This window comes from Vollenhovia emeryi, unplaced genomic scaffold, assembly GCF_000949405.1.
Source record: "Vollenhovia emeryi isolate VEMERY1.0 unplaced genomic scaffold, V.emery_V1.0 DF939191.1, whole genome shotgun sequence".
Lineage (NCBI taxonomy): Eukaryota > Metazoa > Arthropoda > Insecta > Hymenoptera > Formicidae > Vollenhovia > Vollenhovia emeryi.
Window position 1 is genome coordinate 247,567 of NW_011967175.1, and position 14,938 is coordinate 262,504.

Here is a 14,938-nt window from a genome sequence, read left to right on the forward strand (position 1 = left end):
CGAGACCCGGGCGCGGCGCGACGCGGCGGATCGGCGATTTCTTGGGCGGCGCAGATGGCACGGTACCTTTCCCAGAAGCGCGCTCGTCCCGCTTCCTGGCCGGCACCGTTTTGCGTTTCTGCATGTCTCAGGGGCGTATCTACCCCGCAGCTTCGTCCCCGCCTGCCCTTTCTCCTCCCACCGAAGATCCTCCTCACCGAGCTCGTTTCCTCTCCCTCTCTCGCTCTCCCGCTCTCTCCTTCGGGGGGGCCCGGTCGCCGGTCGCTCTCCTCTCTTTCTCTCTCTTCCGGCTTACGGCGTCTTCGCGCGTACGCGCGCCTTTGTTCCGGCGCGCGGGTTCTTTGTGAATTTCATAGTCAGCTGCACGAGACCGTGTGCGCTGCCCCGCGGCCCCGTTTACGTTTTCTAGGATGCCACGGCCCACTATTTTTAGGCGCGCTGTCCGTCGCCGAGGAGCCGGCGCGGTTCCGCACGTAACACGCGCGCGGCTGTGGAACCGCGCGCGCGTTTTTTTTTGTTTTATTCTTCTTTTCGCCGCGACTGATATCGTCATTCGCCCGTATTTTCGGCGCACGTTTAGCGACGAATGCGATCGTCAGGTCGACATCGAGCGCAGCTTCGTGCGTATCGAATATACCGCGGAATCGCGTGACGTTGCACGGGCGCGCCATCAGTGTGACAACGGATGATAAGTGTACCGTAAAATAACGATAAACAAAGATAACCGAGAATGGCGAGCCACGAGATTTCGCGGAGATTTCCGAAGATCGGTTTCTCACCACCGTACGTGCGTCGCCAATTATTTAGGCCCGGTTTCACCAATGTTGTTCAACTCTAAGCTTAGCTTAATTCGTTCTTTGTCTCTTTCCAACTGTTACTTTAGAAAGAGACAGACATGAATTAATCAAGGGGAATGTTTTCAAAAAATGGACCAAACTGGCAAAATTGCTGTTTATTTTAATCAACGTTTCGACCCCTTTACCGGGTCCTTCTCAAGTATAATACATTCCAAAGTTGACTGGACATTTTAATTTATGCCGAAACAGAACGGGTGCATGAGTCTGCGGTGGTAAATTTATAATATCATATTATGTCTCGGTAGTCAGTGGATTTATGATGATGTCAATTTCTAAAATTTTCCGATAAGACTGACCCAATAATTTTCGAATAAGACTGATTGGTCTTATTCGAGATGCGCAAACGTATGGTTGCTACTTGAAAAATGTTAGAAATTGACGTCATTATAAATCCACTGACTACCGAGACATATATGATATTATGAATTTGCCACCACAGACTCACGAATCAATTTTGCCAGTTTGGTCAATTTTTTAAAAGTTACCACTGGCGACAAGAAGCTACTCAAATTGTTGATTATATCCAAACGTGAATTAAACCGAGACTAAAGTTAAGCGACGTTTGGTGAAACCGGGCCTTATGCGTTTGCGTGTGGCCGCAACAATTTTTACGACGTCGTGACCGGCTCGTTCGGGTGCGGGGGCCTTCCCGCGTTTTTCCCCGCCGTCTCTCGTGACACCTGAAAGGATGCGGCGCGATGAGTCCTTTTCGTTCAGGAGAGAACGGCCTCGACGATGGGCGGTCTCCCGTTTCTTCTGTCTCCCTCGATCCTCCGCCGAACTGTTTCCGATTAATCTATATAATTTCGATAATGACACGGTGCGTCACGCGCAGCCCGCTGGTGAATGGCCCCCGTTCGGCCTATGCTCGTGAAACGCGAATTTCGGCCAATTCATCGGCCGCGATTAACCATAGAATTACGTTAGAACTTATTATTATTGTTAAACGCGCGCGCGTGTGCAATGACGTGGCCCCGCCGTTTGGGGCCCGCCGGTGTCACGATGCTAACGTCGCTGTATTTCTCAAACAAAGAGAAATCTCGTTTGGGTTAACGGGCGACGAGACCAACGCGCGTTTCGCCGGCGAATGTCATTGATACAACGAGCCGACCCCTCCGACTTCACAATGAGCTTCTTGCTACATCGATGAAGTTCGAGGCCGATGTCACGGCCAACTCGCGTAACGTTATAGTTACTTCAACGGTAACGGGGCATCGAAGTTATTTTGATTTCTGTCGCACAAGTGCCGCTCTGTGCGAGTCTGAGCACCGCCTTTCCCGCTGGATAGCGAAAGTCGTTCCTTGCATGGTCCCGCTGAGGCGCGAAAGGTTTCTCAAAGACGCGCTGTTACGGCACATTTGTATAAATAATTTATGTCGCACCTGAACCGGCATTTAATTACCTGCTTCTCTCCCGGGGAACTTTTTCTCGAATCTCTAGCGTGTGCTTCTCACGACACTAATAGCGAATTCGATTGCTCGCACTAGTGCGCACCGAGTGCACACTGAGGCCGGTTTATAGTCAATTTTTGTACTTAACTTTGTCTTAAGTACACGTTCAAAGAGTATTTAGCCAAACAATGATCCGCGTGGATGCTGTACAGATCATTTTACTGGCTATGAAATATTTCGAGAAACATTTAAGACGATTCTCCAATGACAGAATTGACTGTAAACAAGCCTGAGTGTGCACTCAGTGCGCACTAGTGGAAGCAACCGAGTTCGCTATAAGCTTGGTCTAGGTTTCAACCTGGTTAATTAGCTAATTCAACTGCCTCAAGTACAGTAAGACGTTTAGAGATAATCTAATAAGAAAAATACATTATTGTAATCGCGTCGTTACGCGTTGCGTGAAGAAGAGTGTCACGCGACGGCCGAGGGCGGCCGAAAAATTTCGGCCAAACTTTCGGATGTAGCGTAACGGGAAGTGTACGGGCCGCGCTAGAAACGTTACACCCGACAAAAATCGTTTGTCGGCTACGATCGGCCGCGCGTGTTCGCACGTAGCGAGGAGGCCGAACCGGCGGTTGCCGTAAATGGTACTTCGGGCGCAAGTTAATCGGGCTGGATGGGAAGCGTATTAGAGCCCGAGGTTGGCCTTGCACGCGCCAACAATCTCGGAGGCATTGGCCGAATGCTTCACCATGAATCGCCCGCCCGGGCCGAAACTTTGTTTTCTTCTCGCCGATGGGACTAATGGCGAAGCGCGGCCGCGCGCGAACAGAAAAAAAACTGCGCGTGTGTTGCGCGCGCGAGCGTGTGTGTGAATGAGAGAGAAAGGGAGAGAAAGAGAGGGCGAAGGAGAAGCTGGGTTGCGCAATCTGCATTCACGCTTCTTTCCACGAAGGTTTCGCCGTGGCATTACACGCGCGCTTATACGCAGAACGATTAATTCATAGGCTTACGTGTCAATTAAGTCGAGCAATCGTAGAAAAATGTTAACTCCGCTTGAGGGGAAAAAAAAAGATTTTTCTTCATGCCAGGTCCTTTGTGTAATACTAGTCTGTACATCGCGCTTGAGACGGTTCCGGGAATCTTCGCGCGTCTATGAATAGAGGAATGTTCTCTATTATGAGATAGTAGGTTTCCAACGTCCGAATTCAATAGCAAATATTTTTCTTTTCGCAACGACTTTGCGCCAAGTGAGGCAAATGTAAAAAATAAGTGCAGATGTAATTTAACGGATAAGGGTTTTAAAGAAAGGTTTCTCTCTATCTTCCAGGTACGAAATTGAAGTGTCCCTTATGCGAGAGACTATACGGCTACGAGACGAACCTTCGCGCTCACGTACGACAACGTCACCAGGGCATCCGGGTGCCGTGTCCGTACTGCACGCGAACGTTCACCAGGAACAACACCGTCAGACGGCACGTCGCGCGGGAGCACAAGGCCGAGCATCTGAAGCAGAAGGCCAACCAGCAGTCCAACTATCCGGTCTCGGACATTGTGCCCCAGTAACAATGTCTTCGGCGTCGCTGTCATCCTCGCCGTCGCCACCGCGGTCGCCGTCGCGGCCCGCGCGCGGTGGTACCGGGGACAACGATCCCGGTGGCCACCTCGCCGGAGCCGGCCGCGAGACTGGACCGCGGTTAGAGCGCACGAGACGAGAGCAGAGGAGAGGCTGCAGTTAGGTACCTTCGTTTTCCCTTCGTCGTCGTCAGCGGACGCTGTCCCGGTTCCTCGTCGCGTGGACAATCTCTCCGCGTGCGCGCCTGGGAGTTCGTCGGAGATATATCGTAACGAGGGGCGCCGACCCTGAAGATACGGAGCAAGAGACACGTGGAGGAGACATGGAAGAGGCACGGAACAACGATGCGCACGGCGCCTCGGAAATACACGCTCGCGAAAACGCTGCGAATCACAAAGCTAGTCAATGAAAGTGCAACGGTCAAGTAAGGATTATTAACTAGGAGCTTTTTAAACGAGGCAAGAGAGAGAGAGAGAGAGAGAGAGAGAGGGAGAGAGAAAGAGAAATAGCGGATGAAGGTAACGAGCTGAGAGCGGCGAACGGCGCATAAACACGTACACGCAGGGCCGTTATAGCGCAGGCGACTGCGACGAGAGAACCAAGGCAAAACTCAGGTAAACTTAGAATCGTGGCACGAAACAGCGCCAGGAGAAAGCGCTACCTTTTTGATAGTTACGACATTACCATAGATCGGATTACTCGCCGTCGCATTTTAATCGTTAACGCCGTTAACCGGTTTACCTGTTTCTGGTACTACTTATCGCTTATCGAGAGGTCGAGCCTATAGGATCGCTCCGGCGGGCGGTACCTATTTCAAGAAAAAAAAGAAAACACGTTCCGTTACGCGCGCACCAGTGCCAAAGACAAGACGCTTTTTTCTACTCTGGAGTAAAGTCACACGAGTCAATTTTTCAGTTCCGCCTTTTTCGTACGACTTCGCGTACGAACACGCACTCGACTACTGTACGATTAATACGCGGCGAGACCCACATATCTCCGTGAATCGCGCCGAGACAACACCCGACGTAGTACACACCTTTTATACAGTTACGATTTTATATAACGTTTACGAGATTACTGCGATTCTAGGGCGGACGACTGTCGTGCGATTTAGCCGCGTAGGAGCCGCGCAGCCGCTCGCGCGAAGATACCTCTTGGCGAATGCGCGCACGTGGTGGAAGTGAGGTCGACCGAGCAATAATCGCGTTCATACACCGTTACACTATGTCGACGTTGATTTTTCTGGGGGGGGGGGGGAGAAATTGGAAAAAAAAATATATATACGTAGAAAACAAAACGCATTCGCCACGGAAGTTTGCCGCGGCGGCTGCGGCGCCTCGCGGCGAAACGATCACTACCACTTTGTTACCTGTTTACAATGTTTAAAATGCGGACTTTTGTCCGGAGCAATAGTCGCGTACCGTGAATATAGAGTATAGCCATCGATCGCACATCGTGCGATTTTAAACAGTGCGCGCGATTACGCGCGAAATAGTTGCTATCCCGGTTGTATGAGATGTGATCAATGCAATAGATTTATATTACACATTACCTATATGTATAGATATATAGAGATATACTCCTAGTCAGGATGGCACCCACGATATTACTTGTTACAGTATTTACACTTTATACAGATAAATCTGCCTTATTTTCTTTTTCTTCCGTTTTACTTGTTCTCCCACTTTCGTTTGTTTCTTTTTATTTCGCAGAAAGGTTTCAAACATATTATTCTCACAACGATATCCGCCTACCGTAAGTTATCAGAGACAATAGAGACGATATAGAGAAATATTTAGTATTTAAAGCGCGACGTGCGCGAGCTGGGGTTATAATAGTGCACGGGAGAGATAGAAGCCGAAAAGAGAGTTTATTTTTCCGTTCCTCCATTTTCTTTTCGTTTAATTTCCACTTTCTCTTTTTCTACTTTGTTCTCTTGCTTTCCTGTCTTTAATAACATTTCAACATGCCAAATATACGTGAGCACTCGTCGCGCACGCGCGCGCATAACTCTGCCAAAAGTATGACAGTACTACCTCATCGTTTTGCAATGCATTACACACACAGGGAACACAATAGCGATATATTATACAGTATAATAAAACCTGTACATTCCGTACAGCCGCTACTACTACTATTACTACTACTACTACTACTACTTTGTCCGGTTAATGTCGGAGCAGTTCTCCTGCCAATGCCACCCTGCCTCTCGCAGGGTGACGCGAGATCGTGGACCTCGGAGCTCATAGACCGTAGATTAACTTCAAGCGTGCTTTGCTCGCATCGTAAATCAGAACGAATTGATACACGCTAGTCAAGCACCACGTATGTCCTACATCTTGTTTCGCCGCCACAATCATTCCCGTCCGCGTGAAAAAGCTCCGGGGTCCTCGATCCGCGCACGTGATGTCTTATCTGTAAACGTAAAATAGGTATCCGTTTTCTTTCCGGTTTTTGTTTACTTCGTCACGAGGGCACATTATCGAAATAGCAACATGTGTGTACAACTGTGAAGCCGTAGTGAGTGAGCGCGAGAGCGAGCGAGTGCGTATACATATGTGCATGAGCAGCCGTGAGTGCGCGCGCGAGATGATTTGCGGGAGGGAGGGAGAGAGAGAGAGAGAGAGAGAGAGCCGCAATTACGCGCCGTGGTCCATTGTCGAGAATTAGCGACGCGAGATAGTCCGACGTGTCGCGGACGTCACTCTGGGGTGGTCGCGACCGGTCGCACCGTTTTCGTCCCGCGGATGAAACGCGAGATGCGACGGGACGGATGGGAGCTGGTCGATCGCCGAGGAGATCGGCGAGATCAGCGCCGATGCGCTGGCGAGCGCGGGTGTAGAAACGGATGGTGGGGAGGGAGGCGAAAAATTATTCGAGCGTAGGTGACATCGATTGTCCCGAGGGGGCGCGAAGGGTAGTTAACCGGGGACATGGGATTGGTGATGCTGGACGACGGAGATTACACAGTCATAGGGAAGTTAATTCCCGCTGGGGGGGAGGGGAGCCGCGGGAAAAGGATATTCAAAGATGTTATGTGTCGTTTATGTATGCGATGATAGGAACATACACACACGCGCACACACTTACACATACGTACACAAAGGGGGGGGGGAGAGGAAAGGGGGAAGGGAGGAGTGAGAGTTACGGGAGAGACATACATACGTACACACGCACGTGGACAGCACACATGCTCGTGTAAATAGATACGATCGCGTATGCCAAGTTATATAAATATATATATAAATATAATGAATCTTTTACTTAATATATATACAAAATATATATATTGTTTTCGGCTGTTCTGCTAAGCAGAGGCAAGGAGGGGAGAAAGGGAGGGAAGGATACCTTTAAGCGGTACAATGAATTAGCGTTAAGTTTAAGTAGAGGGATCGAGTTATCGGCAGTGGGGCGGGGGGGGGGGAGGGCGGCGAAATTGGAAAGTTAGATTAATAACGTCAGGTGCGGAATTTGCGGAAGAGTCGGTCAAACGCGAGGTTTAATTGTTTTGTCATACGTAAGGATTATGGGAGTGCATACGTAGTAAAAGGTATTTCACATCCGACACTTACACGAAACACACACGCACACACGCACGCACACACATACAGCGGATCGAAAGGGCGAGAGACAATTGTCGGTCGGTGGGAATTATGAGAAGAAAAGAAAGAGGATGAGAGAGCACACGTACCGAAAGGCTTAAACGGCGTAGAATTAAAGCGGAAATTTAGAATTAAATTAGTCGTATGTTATATCGCGACATCGGTTTACGCGCGTAAACGTATTCGGGACGGCCGGAAATCGGCAATTTGACTCGAATCGATTTTAAATCGTCGTTGATTTCGTCGTATCGCTTTGCTCAAAAGTCAATCGCACGGTCCTTGGAACGCGCTTTCGAACGGAATTGCGACAAATTCTTTATTGTTTACTTCTTACTCTCGATTCTCCCCGATCTCGTCAGCCTCGAGCCGACCTCGAGGGTGGCGCTCCAAATTCGATGTTACGGTCGATTTTCGTCGAGGTACGCGCAAGAGACGGACCCGCGATCGCGGAAGTCGAAAGCACGGGACGAGTGCGCGCGCTTCCGTCTTCGAAGCTTTCACGGTCCGTCGTACATCCGGTGTAAGAATTATATTTGGTCTATATGTATATATATGTACACGCAAAAGAATATACACACACACACGGGGACAGACACGTGCACACACGCTACACACGTACACGACACTCGCGCGACGCGCGTACGCGTTGCGCGCGTGGCGCACGCGCGCAAACGTACGCGCATGTATGTATCATTATTGTATCACGGCGGTAGGATAAAATGTTGCATGTTGTTTCTATAATATGTGTTTTACGGATTGAGAATCCTTTATAGATGTCGTGTGTGACAAGGCTTGACACGAGACGCGAGGGAGATTCACACCGTGGCTCGCCCGCGCGCCTTCGAAGGGGCGACGCGAACGCGATCGTGCCGAGGAAGCTTATCCGAGTATGTAATCAGACCGAGCGGACGAGCAATTCGTGTAATTTGGACTTTCCGAGCGTTAAATTAACCCGCTCGCTTCTAAATTGACCGATCGAACGGCATCTTCGAAATTAAGTAGAGCCTCGACGGCACGAAAGCTTCACAGAGACAAGAGGGGAAGTCCCGCGCGTTTTCGATCCGGTTCCCTCGGTGAACGATTCGGACGTTGTTGAGGGCTCCATTTGCGAAGAGAGAGATTGTCGTTAAATTAATACTGTTGCGCCACAATGATTCTGGAAATATTCGAAGCTGCACGTTCGAGCGCGTCGAGACGGACGATTGTCACGGTGTGAACGGGGAACCTTCGTTATCACTCGCGCGGGCAGCGAGCTCCAGGACGGACAGAGAGAAGAGAAAAAAGAAACGAAATCGCGGCTGCCCGCGGGAGGAGAGTGAGGGAGCAAAATTGATGTCATCACTGCACCTACACCGCGCGCAGAGAATGCACTGGCAACTACTGTACCGTTTGCTCGTATAGTATATAATAGTACTATACCCTAGTTGATAATGATTACATAGTACATGTATCACGCACGCATAAGCATATTTAAAATCGACGGAGCAAAGAGGAAAAAAAAGCAAAAAAAAAAGGCAAAAGAAGAACACGGCGGAGGGTGGAGAAAGACAAGAGGAGGAAAGACACACGGCGTAGCGATGTCGCAGAGCGGGACCTCGAACGTCCGGGAAAACGAGGCGGGTCGTGTTTCCCGGCCGCAACTTATAGTACAAAGTAAACGTAATGTTTAAGGGTTAACAAAAACAGGACAGGCAGGATGTGCGAATTTTGTAAAACTTACTATACACGCTGTAAAGGGAGAAAAAAGAAGAAGAAGAAAACAGAATTGTATATGTGAACACACGTAGGGAAAGAAGAGAGAAAGAGCAAGAACCAAGTGCGCCGCGCGGCCGGACGCGCGTCGGTGACGAGCAGCTTCCCGCGCGATCGGCCCCCGCTCACCGAGCCCAACGCGATCGCGATGAACGATTTTCGTACCCACGTACAGTCTGTCGTCCGACATCGCGGCCGGGCTGAAACGTTTTCTCACGCGCGTCGACGGCGAGACCGCCTCGCCGCGCGACCCCGAAGAATCCGCGTCGTACTCCCGAGGCGCGACGTCTCGGCGTCGCGCGCCGCCGCCTATCTCGCGTCCCTCCCCCGCGTTCCTTATCTTATCAACAATAAGACTGATCTCTCATCGTGGCGACATATGCGAGAACACTGCCACTGGGGCCGGGCCGGGACCTCCGCCAGCCTCGTCGCCGAACGCGCTCGAACAACGGCCCGCGGCCGCCGCAATAACGGATCACAATACTTCGTCACACACTAGTACAAATGCTACCTCACACACGACATACAGGGTGCGCACAGAATGAAGCTTACGAAAAATCTCTGTGTATAACACGGTAAAGCGATAGTTTGCAAGATCGGTTAGGATCGTCGCGTCGCGCCGCCGCCGCCGTCGTCGGTCTCGTTTCAGGTGGGAGGAAAGAGCGAAGGGACCGCGAGAGGAGAGACGGTAGGAAGAGAAAACTGGTGCACGGAAAGACCGGCTTGGGCAAAGATAACTAAAATAAAAATGTTGCCGTATAAATAGCATCTACATTGTTTTGTGTCGCAACATTCGCCAAGTTTGCGGCACAAAACACACATAAGTTGTCTCCACTACTTGTCGTACCAATGTGGGTACGACAACCACAGATATAGCTGTCGCAGATATTACCATTTACTGGGGTTGTGCCAACCCTAATTAAACACGTGGTAACCGTATCGGTCTCTCCGTGCGAGAAGGACTGTCGATGAACGGACAAGCTCCTCTCCGTCCCCTCCTCCCCCTGAAGGCGTCGACGCGGTGCGCGGCGCGTCGCGAGTCCTTTTCTCTCAGGAATATGAAAACCAAGTACAAACTACAAAGTATAATAGTCGATAAGGTTCTTAATAAACATAAATCAATGAATCAAGTGATGCAATAGTCGGGTGTACAGTAGGGACTGTATCGGTGTGTTCGTTCGTTAAAAAGACCTCTTCTCTCCGATACTTATTGTATTTATCGCCGTGGGTCAAACACTTATTGATTGACCGCTGCGCGAATTCGCGACCACTCGCCACGGAAATCATCTACCGGACTTATCGCCGATTTCTCTCTCGCGATTTTCCCGCACGACCGCCCTGTGCGGTTACAAACATGTATAGCAAGTCCACGCGCTTCTCTCGAGTTTTCTTTTCGCGCGGGTCAAAGCGCGTGCGAACGTTCTCGTTACTACAATCTATATTTGTTCCTCGTTGACTCCTGTTTCTCGTCCAGCGACGTTCACCGGTTCCTTTCCTCCCGTAGCAGGTCGATTGTTCTGTAATCCGTTCGACTTCTGTTTGGCCGGCCAAACGAGGTACGTCGCTTGTATCCCACCGAGTTAATGACTTTTTTTTTCTTTAATATATACGTAGGACGTAACGCGTTTGCTTTATAAAAACAAGTACTAATGACGAAAAGGAATTCCGTACAACATAGACGCAAATTAAGGCTTTACTTTGCTCTCGCCCCGGTGAATCGCCAATGTCGGAGGGGATCCTCTCGTCTCCGATTGAATCGATCGTCGCGCGTTTAAACCGCCAGCTTTCCTTTAACGTTTTCTTCTTTCCTTTCTCGCGACGCCGCGTCGGCGGAAAAGCGCGAGTTCTCTTTTGGTTGTTGGACGCGAGCTGTTTACCTAGTACTTGGAGAATACCGATAGATCAGACTTCACCAACGCCCACACATACCTTACACGGACACGCGCGCATACGATGATACAATATATTGATAAGTATACGAAACCGCTTCTACCTCAGACTCCGTATCTATATTTAAATAAATAAAAATATATATATATCGAGATATATATATATAGTTACGCGCATTACCTACGGTTCCTCCGGTCTCTTTGTTTCCGCGAAGTATTATTTTCGTTCTTCGTTTTCTCTATCACCGCCGCATATTTACGCCGAGGTGAAGTCGTAGGTATGCCGGCATCGCAGAGTGGAACAACAGACGAATGAGATTTATACCTAAATATACATATAGATACATATACAAATATATTTAAAGAGATAGAGAGAAATAGAAAAGGGAATATACGTATATATATATACCCATCGCGGACCTTCCACGATATCACATACCCCCCCTCCCCCTCTCCTACCCGAGTATAATGTAAATATATCCGTTTATATTTATTTATTTATGTTTCTATGCGCTGGACGCGTCTATGTTACACGCAATTACAAATTAATTGATAATCTATCCCTATATTAATAACAAGAGAGAGAAAGAGAGAGAGAGAGAGTACACTCATTTTTTCAATATAAATATATATATGAAAAAGTATATATATAAATACATATAAATAGATAGTTATATATCTAATATTAAGGAATACTTGTTTAGATCTTAAGTGATTTCCCGCGTCGTGGTCCCGCGATGCGACTGCACACTCTTGGAGAGTTAAAGCAAAAAAAAAGATAGAGAGAACACTACCTATGATAAAAGCAAAAGCGAAAACGAAAAAAAAGAAGACAAGGAGGAGAGCATAAAACTGCGGGCGTTTTTACGCGCATCCGATGGCGCGGTGCACGTCCGGCGAGCTTCCTCCGCGCGCCGGAAATGCCGCGAGGGCCGAAAGTCACACGGCGAACGCTTCCCCGCGTGTTTCCCGTTGATCTGAGCCGACCTCGTTGCGACGCTGCCTTCCGGAGCTACGGCGATCTCGCGTTGAAACCGCGAGCGCAAACGTAATCGGATTCGCCGATTAAGCGAACTTACGTAATGCCCGAGCCAGATCAACGCGAATCACCTCGATTTCTCGACACACCCGGGTCACGTCGGCACAACACAGATTTGTCGCCAGACGACAACGTCATCGCCGATAACGATCGGGGGAGGGTGTCGCTCGATCTACAAATCCCTTTCTCGTTCGACTCGCGCCACGTTGCTTTTGTTCGTACCACGTTTCATCCTCTCGCGCGGATGAAACCTGTCGAGAGCTTTTTTCCACGAGGCGGGCGTGAGGCTCGCGGCGTGCGTCGCGAATACGTGGTTACCAATTTTTGTTTTAAGTTGAGAGATTAAGTTTACGTTACGTAATTATTGCTGTAAATGGGGTGGAAGTAAGGGAGGAAGGAGAAGGAGATAGACGCGAGGCGCCGAAGTCGGGCTCGTTTGTTTGCGGCACGAGCGAGGCGCGTATGGGCATAGTTGCGTTTTCGAAAATACGAAACGACACTTCGCGAGTTATTACGAACTATTTTATTTATAAGAGGCGACACAGGTATGCGTGCGTGTGAGTGTGTGAGTGCTGAGAAAAAGAGAGCGAGAGAGCGAGAGCAAACTGGAGAAGCGATCGCTGCGAAGAGAAACAAATACGAATTCGCGTAAGACGGGGAGAAGTGAAAACCGGTAGAAGGGGAAAAATACAGAGAGAAGAGTGTATGTGTGCGTGTGTGTTTGCGGATATGCGCGAAGGAGAAAGAGGCAAGACGCGGAAGTGGGATAGGAAGAAACGCCGAAACTCTGCCATCGCAAAACGATCCCGGACGGGAAATGGGGTTGAGAGAAGTCCTCCGAGGAGGGAGTGTGTAAAAAAAATTTAAGTTTCTTTTTTCTTTATGCTCCGAGCGCGGACGGGGTGGCAGGGATTCGTGGCTATGCCGTTGAGTGTAACTCACCCTTTTTGTTTGTATAAAAATTAATCGAAATTTAATTAGATTATTAATAACTGTTCGATTACTGTAAAACAAAAGAAAACTTTACCATTAATTATAAATTACAAAAAACTTGGAGCACCATGGATCTTTTTCATTTGCGAATAACACCGTCTCCCCCACATGTCCTCTCCCTGAATCGACGGACAATCGTAATGAGTAGTCACAAACGAGTTTACGTGAACTGCGAGCGTTATTATTTTTACAATCGTCGCATATATTACATGTTGTAAAATAAATTGGATCTCAGTTCGACGAGCGATCTAAAATTATATCGGACGCGCGTTCGGCCATCGCGACAAGAACTGAATTCGGCGTGCCGGAAATTGGAGACGGCACTACGCTGGCGTCCATTATCCTCAATCCAATCACACCTTTTACCCTGGAGAACGTAATTATAATTGCATTACAATTACTCCGCTCATCCTATAAGACGTCCGGTAAATGCCCCATCGTTTACCTTAATTCCTCATCTACGACCGCGTCGTCGTCCGCACCTGTTCTGCATGTGCCACACGGATGGTGGCTCGTGAGTCCTGCGATTCTCATGACGCACTCCGAATAATCGATGTCCCGATAGTTCTGTCGCAAATGACGACATTCTTCGAAATCGGGGACGTGGACCTGCGCTCCGTACTCGCGAAAGAGTCTCGTGTCGAGAATCTCCAGCGCGAGATTTATAGCTTAACGAATAATCGTCGAAATTAATCACCAGTTTAAGTGAAAGTAAATTCTACAGCTTACTCTCTTAATGAGAATACATTTTCACGCAACACGTCGATCACGTTTACCTCTGTGGGTGCACGTAACGTCGTCGGGATGCTGAAGGTACGCGGGATTAATTTTTGGAGGATCGCGGATGTTGCTCGATCCCAGTGTTACGCTTCCACGACTCTTCGGTTGCAGACACGTAACCAGATATATGAATCCCTCGTGCATGCTGTCGTTATACGACGGAAACAGCGATCTGTACGTCTAATTGAACGATTGTTAATTCTCCTCGATCCACGTAATGATTATTAAATTGCAAGTAATTATAATCGCTAATAATAGAATATTACGCGACAGAAGGTGCGATTGCCTCGAAATGTGCGACTACGATATGTTATTTTAGTTAAAGTCCAAATATATAACCGCGGTTCATTCACCTCGGTCTCGAAATTTGAGATGGCCTTGAGCAATTTTTCCTCCGCGGACGCCACTCCGAAAAGGAGGAGGCCACTGTTATTAGCACGCCCCAATCCCATTACGCCGTTAGTGGCCAACCATCCTTTGACATGCAATGGAGAAAAAGGTATACGGCGAAATTACAACGTCGACCGCATAAAGTGTGTCTATAGGCATCGCAAGAGTAAACGACAGCATCGTTATTGGCGCGTTATCGGCATTTACCGGTTCCGAAGGCGAAATAATTGAACACCTCGGGTACAGTTTGCAGCTTCACGAGCGTGATACTGACTCGTTCCCGCAGATTCACGTAGACGGGCACGTTCAGGTGATCGAACAAATTTCGGCCTACCTCGGGAAGATCTCGCACCACGGGTATCTATATAGACGGAATGTATCGCGCTTTACTCGAAATCGAAAGGTTAAGACGGCGATATTCTAAATTTACCACCTTATGCTTCTTCAATTCGTCGGCAGGTCCTATGCCGGAAATCAAAAGTAGCTGCGGGCTATTGATAGCGCCCGCGCAAAGGATTACCTCCTTTCTCACGCCGACTCTCCCCACGGAGCCGTTTTTGTGTATCACTTTAACGCCATCGACTTTGTTATTCTTGACGAGTATCTATAGCGTATCGAAAGAGTAAAAAATGTATATTCATTAGGGTGGTCCTTATTTACTCTTGATCA

The 14,938-nt window shown here is 48.8% G+C and overlaps 2 protein-coding genes across 5 annotated transcripts in view; one reads left to right on the top strand and one right to left on the bottom strand.

The window, feature by feature from the left end:
• LOC105562285 (protein abrupt) overlaps positions 1-5,475 on the top strand; it is a 54,285-nt gene extending 48,810 nt beyond the window's left edge. For both annotated transcript variants that reach the window (XM_012013017.1, XM_012013016.1), the window contains exon 7: positions 3,579-5,475. In XM_012013017.1, the coding sequence (XP_011868407.1) occupies positions 3,579-3,814 (236 nt within the window). In that variant the 3' untranslated portion in view covers positions 3,815-5,475. The remainder of the gene's footprint in view (positions 1-3,578) is intronic.
• Positions 5,476-11,692: 6,217 nt separating this feature from the next.
• Positions 11,693-14,938, bottom strand: part of LOC105562286 (neither inactivation nor afterpotential protein G) — a 5,560-nt gene continuing 2,314 nt past the window's right edge. The window contains exons 4-9 of one of the 3 annotated variants that reach the window (XM_012013018.1): positions 14,703-14,873; positions 14,477-14,630; positions 14,233-14,354; positions 13,876-14,059; positions 13,545-13,767; positions 11,693-13,466 (exon numbers count right to left, since the gene is read on the bottom strand). In XM_012013018.1, the coding sequence (XP_011868408.1) occupies positions 13,331-13,466; positions 13,545-13,767; positions 13,876-14,059; positions 14,233-14,354; positions 14,477-14,630; positions 14,703-14,873 (990 nt within the window). In that variant the 3' untranslated portion in view covers positions 11,693-13,330. Of the gene's footprint in view, positions 13,467-13,494; positions 13,768-13,875; positions 14,060-14,232; positions 14,355-14,476; positions 14,631-14,702; positions 14,874-14,938 lie in introns of those variants that run through there. The other 2 variants (XM_012013019.1, XM_012013020.1) reach the window with 2 other exon arrangements.